The sequence below is a fragment of the Egretta garzetta genome, unplaced genomic scaffold, assembly GCF_000687185.1.
Source record: "Egretta garzetta isolate BGI_Z169 unplaced genomic scaffold, ASM68718v1 scaffold467, whole genome shotgun sequence".
In the NCBI taxonomy this organism is placed as follows: Eukaryota; Metazoa; Chordata; class Aves; order Pelecaniformes; family Ardeidae; genus Egretta; species Egretta garzetta.
In genome coordinates this window covers 1,902,294-1,915,425 of record NW_009260196.1, presented here as the reverse complement: position 1 = coordinate 1,915,425, position 13,132 = coordinate 1,902,294, and the positions used below count along the sequence as shown (strand labels likewise).

The following is a 13,132-nucleotide window of genomic DNA, read 5'->3' as shown; positions in this document are numbered from 1 at the left end:
TCCAGAAGATAATGTTGAATTACACAGAAAAGCTTCACTCTGTTGATGAGACAAAATGGAAATGGGTAAAAATCAGTGGCTGAAGGAAAAGGATTAAGTAGGCAGACTTTTCTCAGTGGTGCCCAGTGACAGGACAAGGGGCAATGGGCACAAACTGAAACATAAGAGGTTTCAGTTGAATATGTGCAAGAACTTCTTTACTCAGAGGGTGACAGAGCCCTGGCACAGGCTGCCCAGGGGGCTGTGGAGTCTCCTTCTCTGGAGATATTCAAAGCCCGCCTGGACGATGTCCTGTGCTCCCTGCTCTGGGTGAGCCTGCTTTATCAGGGGGGTTGGACTGGGTGATCTCCCAAGGTCCCTTCCAACCCTTGCCATTCTGTGATTCTGTGTAATGGTAGTAGACCTGGAGGATACGCAAAGCGAGCAGATGAATCCTACGCAAGCAGGGGCATTTGACTGCTTAGCAGTGAAGGACTGATTGCATTCTTATTTTTCAGATGGTTAACTCCATATCGCTTCATCTTGGTTTGGACTTGGATGATATAAACTGTTTCCCTGCCTGAGTTGGTTTACTCTTTGTTGGCGTATCAAACCACGTGTTTGTCCTCAGCCTTTAATTAGTACTTTTGGTTAATGCCTGCGTAAAATGTTCCCGCTGTGCTGACTGCCACTTGATAGCGCGCATTCTTCCTGAACACCTGCTATCAAACCTATCGTGTCTTTTCTTGTCAACTTGCACAATGCTCCAGGTCTTGAGCAAGACTGACACGATGGAAGGGCTGTACAGCCTGATTTTTAGAAATCTATGTGGAAGATGAAGTTTTTGAATAGGGACGGATAATAGGAGACGGCAACATTTTGTAGGAGCTAGTTTCCGATAATACCTAATAACGTTCTGTTTGCAAATGCAGTTTCTGAAGTAGTGGATGTACTGTAGGTTAAAGCAGCAAACGGCTCCACCCTGAGAGGAATCGTAGATGTTGTGTAATGATAACAGGGAGTAATCTGCACAGATCTTGGGAGAAGTACAAGGGTGGTGACCAGCAAACAAGTCATCAAAGAAGGGAACTGGTTAGAGGTGTTGGCATGTGCTGACGGTGGTGACAGACGTTGGCACAGGAGGAGGAAGAGTGTGGGGAAAGGGGCTCTTGGCAGGAAAAAACAGTATTGCTTGACTCGGGAGCCTGTAATTACAAGACTCCAGTCTTGTGACACAGCAAATACGCGTGTCACCTGAAACAGAAGCATTCAAGGTTGCCTCCTGAGGCAGCTCGTGCCAGATGGAGGGGGAATAAAAGCCTTGTGGAACAGTAAAATGTAGCTCTCCACTGGACTGCAGGTTTTAAGTCCCTAATGGTGATACTCTAATGTGGCTTTTCCCCTCAGCACCTTCTAATTTTGGTAATTAATCCTTGGTTGCAAAAAGCCTCCAGTAGCCTGTCTAGCAAACAGGACAGAGGAGCCTCCCACACTTTCAAAGATCCTAAAATGTCCAGGGCTTCCTGGGCTGTTGCCTCGGGGGCATGACCTGCTCTGGCACAGGGTGGGAATGAGAACATCAGGCACTGAGGTGAGCCTCAAAAGCATAGGAAAAGCAGCTTTATGGGAGCTGACTTTGCTCCTGCAAGAGATAAATGTGATGGCACAAGAAGGCCCTTTCATCGTCGTTAACAAATTCACTGCCACAGCCTATCTTGTTGTACCTCAGTACTTTCCACGCTTGCAACACGTCTGTCCTGACGTGGGCAAAACCACTGAAAGGATCTCGCAAACAGTGATTGTTTGCACAGACTTCAGGAAGATGGTGACCGACTTTAAAACGCTTTACATATGTGCAAATACTGTAACGATGAAAGTAAAAAAATTTGCATTACCAAATTAGATTACAAGATATAGAGTACCTTTCATATTCGGGAGCCTGTGTAAGTAGGGACCACAACCAGGGTTCATAAATAGCAATTGTTAATTTAAGTTGGAAGGATTTAGTTACAAAGGAAACAGATTGTTCTGTTATTTCCAGTCCTCTCATTTTCAACTGTGGTCTAATCCCAATGGACTCCAAAGGCAGGATTAAACCTTTAGTTGCATTTTTTTTTTTTAGGTTCTGCATTAAAATAAATGTATTTAGTTGAAAGGAAACATCTTAAATTTAGTATAAAAATCTGTTCCTACTTGTGGAGATTGATTGCAGCAGAGAACATGCAGTGACATTGATTCTCCAGATGAACTTTGTTACCTGCTGAAACAAATTGACACATCTCCGTATGCCATTTACTCTGCAGCATATGTTTTGCTATGCAAGTTACGTTTTGCTAATGAAAACTTTGTCCAAGTTTGCCACATTTCTGGAATGATGTTTTTTGTAATGTTGGGTTACCCTCTTGCATGGTTCATGTATGACATTTTGTTACGAGATCTGATTACGAATGATTTTGATAAGTTAGGCATGGCTGTAGAAGTATGTCAGTAGGAAAGCTATTTTTCTGTCCCACGGAAAGCTCATCAGCTGGGTATGCTTCTGTCAGTGTTACGATTCTGCATTGTTTGACAATGTAGTTCTTGAAATGGCCAAGTATCCTTTGAAAAAGCTAACTAAAGAGGGATGCTTTAGGGGGAAAAAACAAAGGAGAGGAGGAGGAGGAAAATTAGCAAAGCCCTAAGGTTAATTCTAGTCCATTCTTAACAGGAACCACAAATATTTTCCTGGCTTTACCTGTTTAAGTTTTCTTTCCTGAAATAATTATCTTCATAATTGCACACAAAATAGACATTTTTGCACCAGCTATCTTTTCCAATGATATATTTTGAAGTAATACACTATTTTAATTACCCCAAACTTAAGCATTTCTTTCTGAAAGCAGAGCAGCTTCTTCGTAATTAAAATGTGTTCTTGCCATTGATGATATTACGTATTACATGATGATGATCCCACATTCCTCGTGCTCCCCTGAGGAATATTGTATCTGTGTACCACTAGTACCCTTTCAGCGTATATGCACTTAGACCCCTTTTGTAACTGTTGTGGTAACAACAAAAAAATTACATAAAGTTGCAAAAGAATTGCTTAATGGTATGTATTATTCTGGTTTCTACCAAAACCCCAATTACTTAATTTTGTGCCCTTCCTGGCCTACATAAATTATGCAACCCTCACATCTCAACATCAGTGAATTATGTAGCTCTGCGCACACATCAATTAATTTTGGCCCCATCAACTTCCCACCTTCTGTGTGCTCCTAGCCTCAAATCAGTTTTGCATCTCCCAGCCGCGAGCGGTTAATTTTGTACTCCCGGCAGCTCATATCTGCCTGAACCTGCAGCCCCGCTTCAAGATCCCTCCTCCCCCGGCTCGGCAGCCAGGATCCATCCCAGCTTCACCTCCTGCCTCACCAGGGGGTCAGTGCCGGATCCCAATGCACCCTGTGGGCAGCGGGGCTGGTCCAGAGGTGAGCCGGGTGTCCTTATTGCTCTCCTCACGATTTTCAAAGTGCAAATTGCAATACCGAAGCTCCATCTTCTGGAACAGCCTATGAAAGTCATGGCACGCTTGGAGCAACCACCTCCAAACCCCTTCCCCTGGGGAAGCCTGAATCATGCAACACCCCACTGGGTCTGTAAGAAAAGCGGTGTTGAGGAAAAAGGTGGTGCCAGCACCCATCAAACTCAGCACTGCTGCCCCCAGCAGAAGTAAACATGACCTGGGCCTTGGTGTTAAAGCTGACACCACTGCTACAGGTGCCCATATTAAATGCCACAGTTGGCTTCTCTAAGGAACCCTGAAAGAGCTCGTTTTCCTCCAGAGGAAACTTCAGTGTGCAAAAACATCAAGAGGGATATCTTGTTCTCTTATTGCTGACCTCCACATGCAGCTCAGTTCTGAGCCCTGAATTATTTTGGCCAAGAAGGAAAAGTATCTCCATGAGAAGTATGCAGAGAACAGAAGCCCCAAAGGGGAGCGTGATGTCCTGCAAATGAGAATGGCCTCAACTTGCCGCTACTCTCCGATTGCTTTCAGACCAGTGAGCAGCTCTGCAGCCCACCTACAGCCTCACACCGGGGATTCACCCTCCAGTAACACAGGATGGGTCAGGGCAGGCCCCTTCCTCACCCTCTCCCTCTGCTAGTTGTTCCTCAGGACCGCAGAGGGGAGGGGGCCAGCGGCTTGCCAAAGGGACAAGGGTGATGACAGTAGGGTGAGGAGCAGTCGGGCTGTGCCCGGGGTCACCACATTTCCCATCCTGCTGGACCGTTGGGAGGGCTGGTGGAGACCAGCTCTCAGTTCAGTCTGCTTTGCTCTCTGGGGGCTGGAGGGAATTTGACTCTTCTCTCAAGTGAGGTTACAGAATATTTTCTCTCCTCTCCTTTTTGTCTATGTCTATTTAAGCAGCAAGCGCTGCAGAGACTGACTTGTGCTTTTTTTGTACAGTTCCCAGCACATCTGGCCGTCTTGGATAAGGTCCCTAGGCTTGATTGTAGCAAAAAGTAATGATAGCATGTTTAAAAATTGGGCCTCCAACTATGACTATATATAAAACGCAAAGCATTTGGGACAAACTGAAGGAAATGCAATTTTTAGTAACTGAGCAAAAAAAAAATATATTCACTCTTTTACATCTGCAGTTGTGCTTTGCAAGCGTGGGTGCTCCGTCGTGTTGGACGCTGTATCTCAGAACTGAAAGCCCATGCATCGCAGGGGAGCGCTTGCTCCCAGCTGGTTGGCATGAAGTGTTTTTCCTGTCCCAGTTGCACAACAGCCATGGTCATTCATCAGCGTGAAGCTAAGCTGCCTCTAGAAAACGTTCTAATTATCTAGGTGTCCTGATTAAACCTGCCTTGATTTAAAAGAGGCACACCACCGTACTCATGTGAACATTTCTTGTTTCTTCTAAATAATAGAATTAGCTATGGGCATTTCCTTAAGAGCATGCAGAACGCAATTGCAGTATAATTCCTCTCCCTCCAAGCCTGGTCTTGAAACATGCAAATTTCTCTTTCAAGTGTGTTGGCAAAAAATGGCAATATCCTGATACACACATGATTTAGACGCTGAATTACATGCTGGTTGAGTTATCATCAGCGCGTTGAGTTCTTTGGTGAATATATCAAGAGCCCTGTGGTAAGCAGCACAGGCTACTGAGGAAGTATCAGTGGATGGCTTGCTTCTCGCTCTCTTCCGTGGGGATCCAGCATTGGCCACTGCCAGGGACAGGGTACCAGGCTGGATACGGACCTTTCGTCTTCCCAGTACAGCCTTCCTTACGTAGCTTGATGCAATGCACCACAGGGCCGTGCGCTTTCTGCTGAGCATTTTCATGTTCTGTTTTAAAAATAACAAGACATCTCTTAACATTCAGGATACATTTTTCCACTCTGAAGCACCACAGCAGTCTTTTTAAAGAAACTCTAGGAAGGGTGTTAACTTGATCAATGCTGTGCAGGAAGGAAAGCTCTTTCCTACTATTTTTTCAGCATGACTTTCACTGACATGATCAGGCTGGGAAAAGACTTATTGGCTGACAGCCCAGGACAGCCATGCAATATCTCTAGTCATCTGGAACTCAAAACTACTCAGCCCAAGGGAGAATCATAACATAAAAACAATTTAGGTTACATGCTGAATCTTATAAACATTGTTCAGGTTTTAAAAAAATAGCTTAAATACTATTTATGTGCATTTGCTATGCAGGGTTTTTGTTGGGTTTTGGTTTGGTGGTGGTTTTTTTTTTTTCAAATGGCAAGAAAGGCTGGGAGGGTTTATACTTTTTTACTGTAGACAGTTTTCAAAAACTGTGGAGATTTTTAGAAATAAAGGGAAACGGGCTTCCTCTCGTCTCATAAATTTAAGAGCTTGGCTTCTCCTATGTATCGGATATAATTGTTTTATGCATGTAGATAGTGTTTACTTTTTGACCCTGCCCAGAAATGCTGGTTGGAGGGGGCTTCCAGAGGCCCAACAGCACAGATCGGGGAGGGCTTGGCTTCATCTGGCCGAACCGCAAACCCCCAAAGACAGATTTTCCGCAGCCTCCCCGATGACCTGCCCTGAGGCTGTGCTTCTCTGCTAGAGATTTTTTTCCTCCAGTCCAGTCTGACCCCTCCATGCTGCCCTTTGTGGCCGTTGTCCCCTCCTCGGTCGTCTGTTGGTGCTGCCCAGAGTTTGCTCTGTCACCCTCCCACCTCCCCAGCGTATATATAACCTGAGTAATCCTGGAAGCCAAAGCGCAAGGGCCAGTATACATGCATGAAACTGCAGAATTGGGGCCTTAGCTTGTAACTGTATTTGTCTGTTGAATTTTCAATGGTCTTGCGGCACAAGAGAAGGAAAAAAATGGGTTTTCCAAGAGCTCAAAGCTGATGCTAAAATGTATTAACTATAGTGCTTTTGCAAGTCTATGGTTTTTTCTCTCCCTTTCTGAAGCTGAGAGTCACAGGCCTCTGTCTATTGTTATCTTATTTTTCATAAAAAGCTGTCAGAGTAATCTGCTCTTCTGTAAGCATGTACAGCTCTAGTAATTTGGGATAAAGCAACATGAATCCAGAATGTAAGCTTCACTTCAGAAATCTATTTTTCTCCACTTGTTGTCTTGATTGAAGATCTGAACTTGGGATGTGTCCGTTGCCACCTGTCCCTCTGCCAAGTCCTAACATTCCAACACACCTTGCAACAAGCCTAAAATTATTATTTTAAGAAAATGACTATGGATCCTTTATGATTCCTTTTTTCCATAAACTGGCATTTCTCAAGCTGAGTAACTGTATTGTCTTTTCAGGGACTGATCCATTCTAGCGCAGGAGAATAACCCCTCTTGCACATAGCTTGATGGTTCTTATGCAGCTTCTTGCTTTTGCGGAAATTGTTGGTTATTTGGTAGCGTCGCTGGTTTTGAGTTGTGGTTTTTACTTTCTTGATCTGATGTGCCACGTGCTATAACTTTTCCTGCGGTGCTTTCATTGCAGGCCCTGCTGAGACCAGGACGAATAGACAGAATTATCTACGTGCCCTTGCCAGATGCAGCCACTCGCGGGGAGATCTTCAAACTTAATTTTCAGTCCATGCCAGTCAGTGATGAAGTCTGCTTAGCAGAGCTCATTCAGCACACGCAGAAGTACTCAGGAGCAGAGGTAAAACTTTCTGAATGGTAATGGCCATGGAGTCGGTGCACAAAATGGTGTTTTTAAAATTGAAATCAAGTATCACCCAGATGTTATCCCCTGAGTCTTCTCAAAGCAGTGGGAGGAATTATGAAAGGGAATGTTTGAGAGATTTCTGTGTTTCTGCTCAGAAAACAGAATACAGTCTCCTTCAAGATGTCCATCAGAGGATTGCTGCCAGGGGAAGACCCTCTTCCAGGGTGAGCCTCAGCACAATCATGGGTGGCCTCATTAAGGATTTGCTGCCAGGAGGAGTGGAGGGAGGTGGGGGCAAGTGCCCCAGACTGCCCAGGTGGTTCACCTGGGTCTCCCCGCGTCCCTGGGGATCTTTTGCATTTAGGATTGTGACTGAGAGCCTCAGACGGAGGGAGGAGAGACAGAGATGAGACGGTGTGGGGGAACTGCCAGGGAGTCACTGGTCCCTTTAAAGCTCGTACTTTCCTATTCCGTATAATCAAGACCTCACAGCAGCACTTGCTGTTACAGCTCATTGCTATTAGTCAGTCAGCTTCTGACAGCAGACGTCAGGCAATTATTTCCTGTCCTGGGTAGAAGGAGAAGCTTTCTCAGATGCTGCTGCTGGCAGTAATAATGAGCATTGGTGCGTTAGTGGTCACCGCTCTGCTCCCTGAATATTATTCATGTCAGTGTCTCGTGAAAGGATATTTCATTCTTTCCTCATTCTGATTAATTGAAAGCAATTATATTGCTTCAAAAATTCAAAGAATGTTATTAAGGTTGCCAATTCGAGCTCTTAAAAGGTATGAAATGCCGGAATTAAAGTTTCCACCTTACTGCAGCCAGTCCTAGTGTATGCATTATCGCACCATCTTTAATTACATAGTCACCTTCCATTTTTTCCATCGCAGAGTGGAAAATGTGATGTGCTTGCCTCCGCTCCCCCACCTTCCTGTGTGCTGTTTACAAGGGCAGGGGAATAAGCTAAACTTTTGTCTTGGTCCAAAAGAGAGAGTATCTGTGGGGTATTTGTGTGAGTCCTATAATGCCGAAGGCCCTTCTCAATGCACCGGTTATTGTATATGCTCCCAGGCAAGACTTTTGCTCATTTAGCTCGCTCTTAAATGCTGGTATGTTGTAAAATGCTGCATTGCCTACCAGTAATCTCTGGCTGGTGAGGGCACAGCTGTGAGTGCTCCAAGTCCAAGGGATGGGGTCAGACCTTGCCATACGCAGCGGCAGTGTCTGGGCTACCCTCCAGGCTCATTCCGGGAAGCTGTGCCGCGGTGGACACCGAAGTCAAACCCACAAGAGCTTTCCTCCTCCCCAGCACAGGACAGACTGTGCTCTGCGAACGAATGAATGAAAGCTGCGTAGTGAGCGAAGCTGTTTTGTGTAGCGCATCTTTTTGCCGCAGAATGTGGGCTCTCATAATGAAAAAAAGGCAATAATAAAAAGAATTGCAGGCTTGAATGTTGGTCTGGAAAACTGTCACAGTTCTACTGCCGCCATGCTTCGGAGTAGTGACTTGAAACAGTACTGTGTTTTTACCTGGATGTCAGTGATACGACTTTTGCTGCCCTGGGAAAATTTATCTGCCTCTGTCTGAGCTACAGGTCTCCAAAAACATAAATATAAACATACTCTCTGTTGTGTATGGAAACTGTCTTCTTACCAGGCAGCATCTATGAATTTCAGAAATGCCAAGCATATGGGGATTTCCTTTGGATTGGGATCAGCTCAGGCTCTAGTGGTGAATTCCTGTGCCTACTTGATAATGAGTCACAAATGTCTTGGTGCTGGCTTTGTACAGAACCAAAAATAAGTTAATGGGTCACTGAGTGCTGCTACAGACGAGTTGCAGGGGGAAAAAAGCCTGCCTGTTTCTAATACGGCATTTCTCATGAGTTTCTTTCTTCTGCATCATTCAAAGAATGATAATAACTGGGATGTAAAGAGTAAATACAGAAAAAGCCTCAGTCAGTGTTCCTTGCAAGAATATATAAAAAGTCTTGACAGTTGGCACGCACAGTGGCCAGTTTCATTAAAGCCTTTTCTTCCTAGTGTCTCCAGCTTCCCAGCTTTACAAATAGTTTCCGCTGTTGAATGGCAAGTTCCCATTCCACTGTTCTACCCTTTGTTTAGAAAAAGAAATGGAAAATGCTTGGTTTTGTGACTAGAAGATGCCGTATGAATAGGGAGTTGCGTGTAGAGATGCGTTGAATGATCCTGACATGAGCTGAATAAACAGCAAGTAAAGCGGATAGTTCGGTATGCATCTGGCTTCCAACTTGGCCTTTTTTCAGATCAGATACTTGTACATTTTTGCCTGTCATCACTTATGACCAGTTATCTCTATTCACCTGCTGGATGTACGTTTCTCTTAATGAGTACCTTTAAAGATATATCAAGATAGCAAAATAGGGTGATTACTTCCCACTGTTTCATGTGAGAGAAGATGGAAGATAATTTATGAAGGTGTATTACAATTTCCTTCTCTCATGTGTAAGTGAAGTTTAATGTAAAAAAACCCCCATGCATTAGAGGAGCAGTGTCTGTACAGTTGGCTTTTTTATTGTGCTAATAGTATAGGTCAAACAAAGCCTCAGCTTTCTAGAAATATTTGGGTTTGACTTCGATTTTCATTTCCAGGTCTGAAGTAGGGCTCTGCAGCAGTGCTTGAGGCTGCTCTTCAGGGATTCTTCAGTATCTGTAAATCAAGAAAGTAAGAAATTGTTTTTAGAAGTTTCTGAACAGCAAGGTTTGGTCTCAGAGCCGATGTTGACACCAAGGATCATTCCTTCCTCCCTCTGAGGCAACTTCTTTGCGTCTCTGCCCTGATGGCATCTGCCTTTGCAGGGTAGGTCTGGTCGCTGCAAGGACAACTCTGCAGTAACCGTACATCTCCTTTGCCCTTGCAGGCAGGCCAGCAGGTTTCACTAGTGTGGAGGAGGAGCAGTCAGAACTGCTCTTGTCTTTTTCCCCAGTTTTTTTTTTTCTAAGAAATTTCTACTGAAGGCGGTGTCCGGGCAGCTGACGCCTGGCATGGTTCTTTTTGGAGGCTGTGCTGTGCTGCACCACTGGCCTCGCTGGCACCTCCGGATGCTGCAACATTAGCAAGGAGCACTGGGAGGCACAGAGGAAAAGTCTCTAGCCCTTGAAAGTAATAAAAATGGTTAAAACAACAAGCATCATGCTGCCTCGAAACTTTTATAAGGTTTTTTCTAGTGTTCCTGCTTTTTATTTTGGGCAAAATTGCAGGAGATCCAACTTGTATAAAACTGATGATTTCTTTAATGGTTTTATATAATTGGGATGTCTTCACTTGGAGATTGTTCAGTCTGATCGTAGCTTTTAGAATCCTAGAGCATTTTCACTGTTATACTTCATGCAGAGGAGTTTTACCTGTTTGACTTCTCACTGTGCTTTCTAAAAAGTATGATTAATCAAAGATCCAACCACAGAAGTATTTAAAAGCAATGTTTTAAAGTGCAAGCAATGTGAGTTCTTTGGGTCTCATTTGCTTGCTTTCGTGATGCTGCTGCAGCCAGCTTGCTTTAGGAGAGATGGGCCTTCCACAAACTCAGGTGCTCTGCTTTTTTAATTTGGGGTTCAGGTTAGGGTTTTTGTAATTATTGGCTGCTCTCTGCTGTAATAGAAACCACCAATAGTCTCAATGCACCTTCTAGTGCAAGTAAGAACAAAATCCCGTGCACAGTATCTGATGGGAAATTGCTTGTCCTGTAATTTTTAAATTATACATTGTCTCAGAGAAGAAGAAAGGTTTTAGCTGGAACATGGCTTGGCATGGGGAAGGACACCTGCCTTTATAAATGCAAAGACTGATGTCTTCATTAGACCAGTGTGGGGAAAAAAAGATTGTATCATTTGCCTTTACAAAGTAAGTGGAAGGGGTTGTACTGTCTTCAAATCCTTGGAGTTTGCTCTGCGAGAAGGGATGAGCGAGGGATAAAGACAGCGTTTCCCCACTGTAGAAATACTTTGTTCCAGAAAGTAGGTGCTAAAAAGGAAAATAAACCCAGTAGAGTGAGCGACCTTCTTTTATTATCTGAGCTCCACTCAGGTTATGGTTTTGTTATAGTTTAGAAGGCAGTAGCAGAGAGGGAGGTTTCAGGCAGAGACTGAAACCAAGTGTTGAGTTGTTTTGAGTTTCAAGTTGGTTAGAAGTAATAAAAAATTAAATATTCTGGATATGATGACAATATTCTTAAGACAAGCATGCTTATAAAAGTAAGCTGATGGGACTGACTGCTTTTAAGTTGGTGGAAAGCAGGTCATGGTGAAAGCGAAGGCTGGCATTGTTTCTATAGTATTATCAGTTTCCATGCTTACAGGACACAATAGTCAAGTGGGAATCTGGGAACCTGTAAATCTTTCACTGGTTCTTAGTCGAAGTAGAATAGTTAATGTAAAAAATATCTTTCTCACTTTGCAATAACTCTCAATGGGAACACAGAGAATGAAGGGGGAAAAAAGGCAAGGTTTGCTCTGGCTCGAATGAGAGCATATGTGATGCCAAAAAGTATCTTTGCAGCAGCACACTAGCTGAAATCAGCTAAAGCCTTTGGCTCTTAAAATACGTATTCTAAAACATGCATGTTCTTGTTTACCAGATATTGACATATTTAAACTATACACTTTGATAAAAAAGCACCCCAAACAACCAAAACCTCCCCAACCAACCTCCTCTCTCTTATAGAGGAAGGTACCAACTAGAAAAGAAGTGAGAATGTATTCCATCATAGGTGTACAGGAGGGTAAACTGTCTTTTAAGATATTGGGAAAAATTTGTCTCTTTACCAAAGAGCATCTCTACAGTAAGGTGAGAGAGGGCTTAGATGTAAGGAAAAAAAAAAGGACACCTGACAAATTACAATGTGTTATCTACTTTATGTCTAGTTTTCCATGAAGGAAAAGATCTTCCAAACTTAAGGGAAAGGCTTTCTGATTAACATTTTTAAAGGGCAATGGATCCAATCCTGCATAGCAGCCTAAAAAGAGACACAGACTTTTGGGAGTGAAGGCATCAAAAAAAATAAAAAAAAAGAGAAGAGTGAAGTTTCTGTATGGGGAAAAGAACCAGCAGACCCTTCAAATCACGTCCTGGCTAAAGCTCATGGTTTTAATTTTTAAGTACAAATATGTTTGTTCCTTTTATGCTTAGTTATGCTAGATGCAGAGCGTGTTTAATGCCCATTGAATTTAACAGGCGCTGAAGGTGCTCAACACATCTTGCCTTGGGACTGGGCTCTCAGATTTTGAACAGTACCACAAAAAAAAAAGCATGTGTCTCATCAGAAATGTGTGATTTGAAAATACATTTTGGTAGTTAAAGCATCTGTGGCTGAAATGAGTCTGGCCTGACTCTGCTGGACAGCCTGTCCTTCTGAAGGCGTTCGGCTTAGCCCCACAGCAGGATACGGTATGACAGCGAAATGCAATTTTCAAAGTGAGGAACACCGTCAAATTGAAACGCAGCAAGATTAAGGCCTCAGATGAACCTCTGAAGTTTCTCTTGGAATGATGCATAGGATCTGTTAATTTATATCACTCACTGAAAAGTGAACATTTTTGTGTGGGTGGGTGAGGAAAAGAGACTCAGCCTTCATCCAACATGGGTAATATGGGATCACCACCTTCCTACACACATTTATCAGTGCTAAGGATGTGTTTGGCACAGGTGGCTGGAAGGTGAGGAAATACCTGGCATTTGGAATGTTTTCCAAATGTCAATGTTTGGGATAAACGAGATGAATCACTGGAAAGGAAATAACTAACTACACAGGACTTCCCATGGGATTTTGCTTACTGCTGGTCTCGCAAGAGCCTTGTACGTGCAGAATGTGCTCGGGCAGATTGGGAACGAGGGCAGTGCAAGTGTCTGGGTAATCACTCATCAGCGTGGCGGTGCCGAACCGCAAGTTTGCGGCATTAACGCCGCCTCTCCCCACTCTCCTTTGTAGTCACTTTGGAAAGATCTGGTTCCCCTCATGCATTTTTC

The 13,132-nt window shown here is 43.8% G+C and overlaps 1 protein-coding gene across 1 annotated transcript in view; it reads left to right on the top strand.

Moving 5' to 3' along the window:
• Positions 1–13,132, top strand: part of SPATA5 (spermatogenesis associated 5) — a 200,415-nt gene that overhangs the window by 153,905 nt on the left and 33,378 nt on the right. Inside the window, exon 14 of the mRNA XM_035897605.1 lies at positions 6,958–7,122. Coding sequence (XP_035753498.1) covers positions 6,958–7,122 — 165 coding nt within the window. The remainder of the gene's footprint in view (positions 1–6,957; positions 7,123–13,132) is intronic.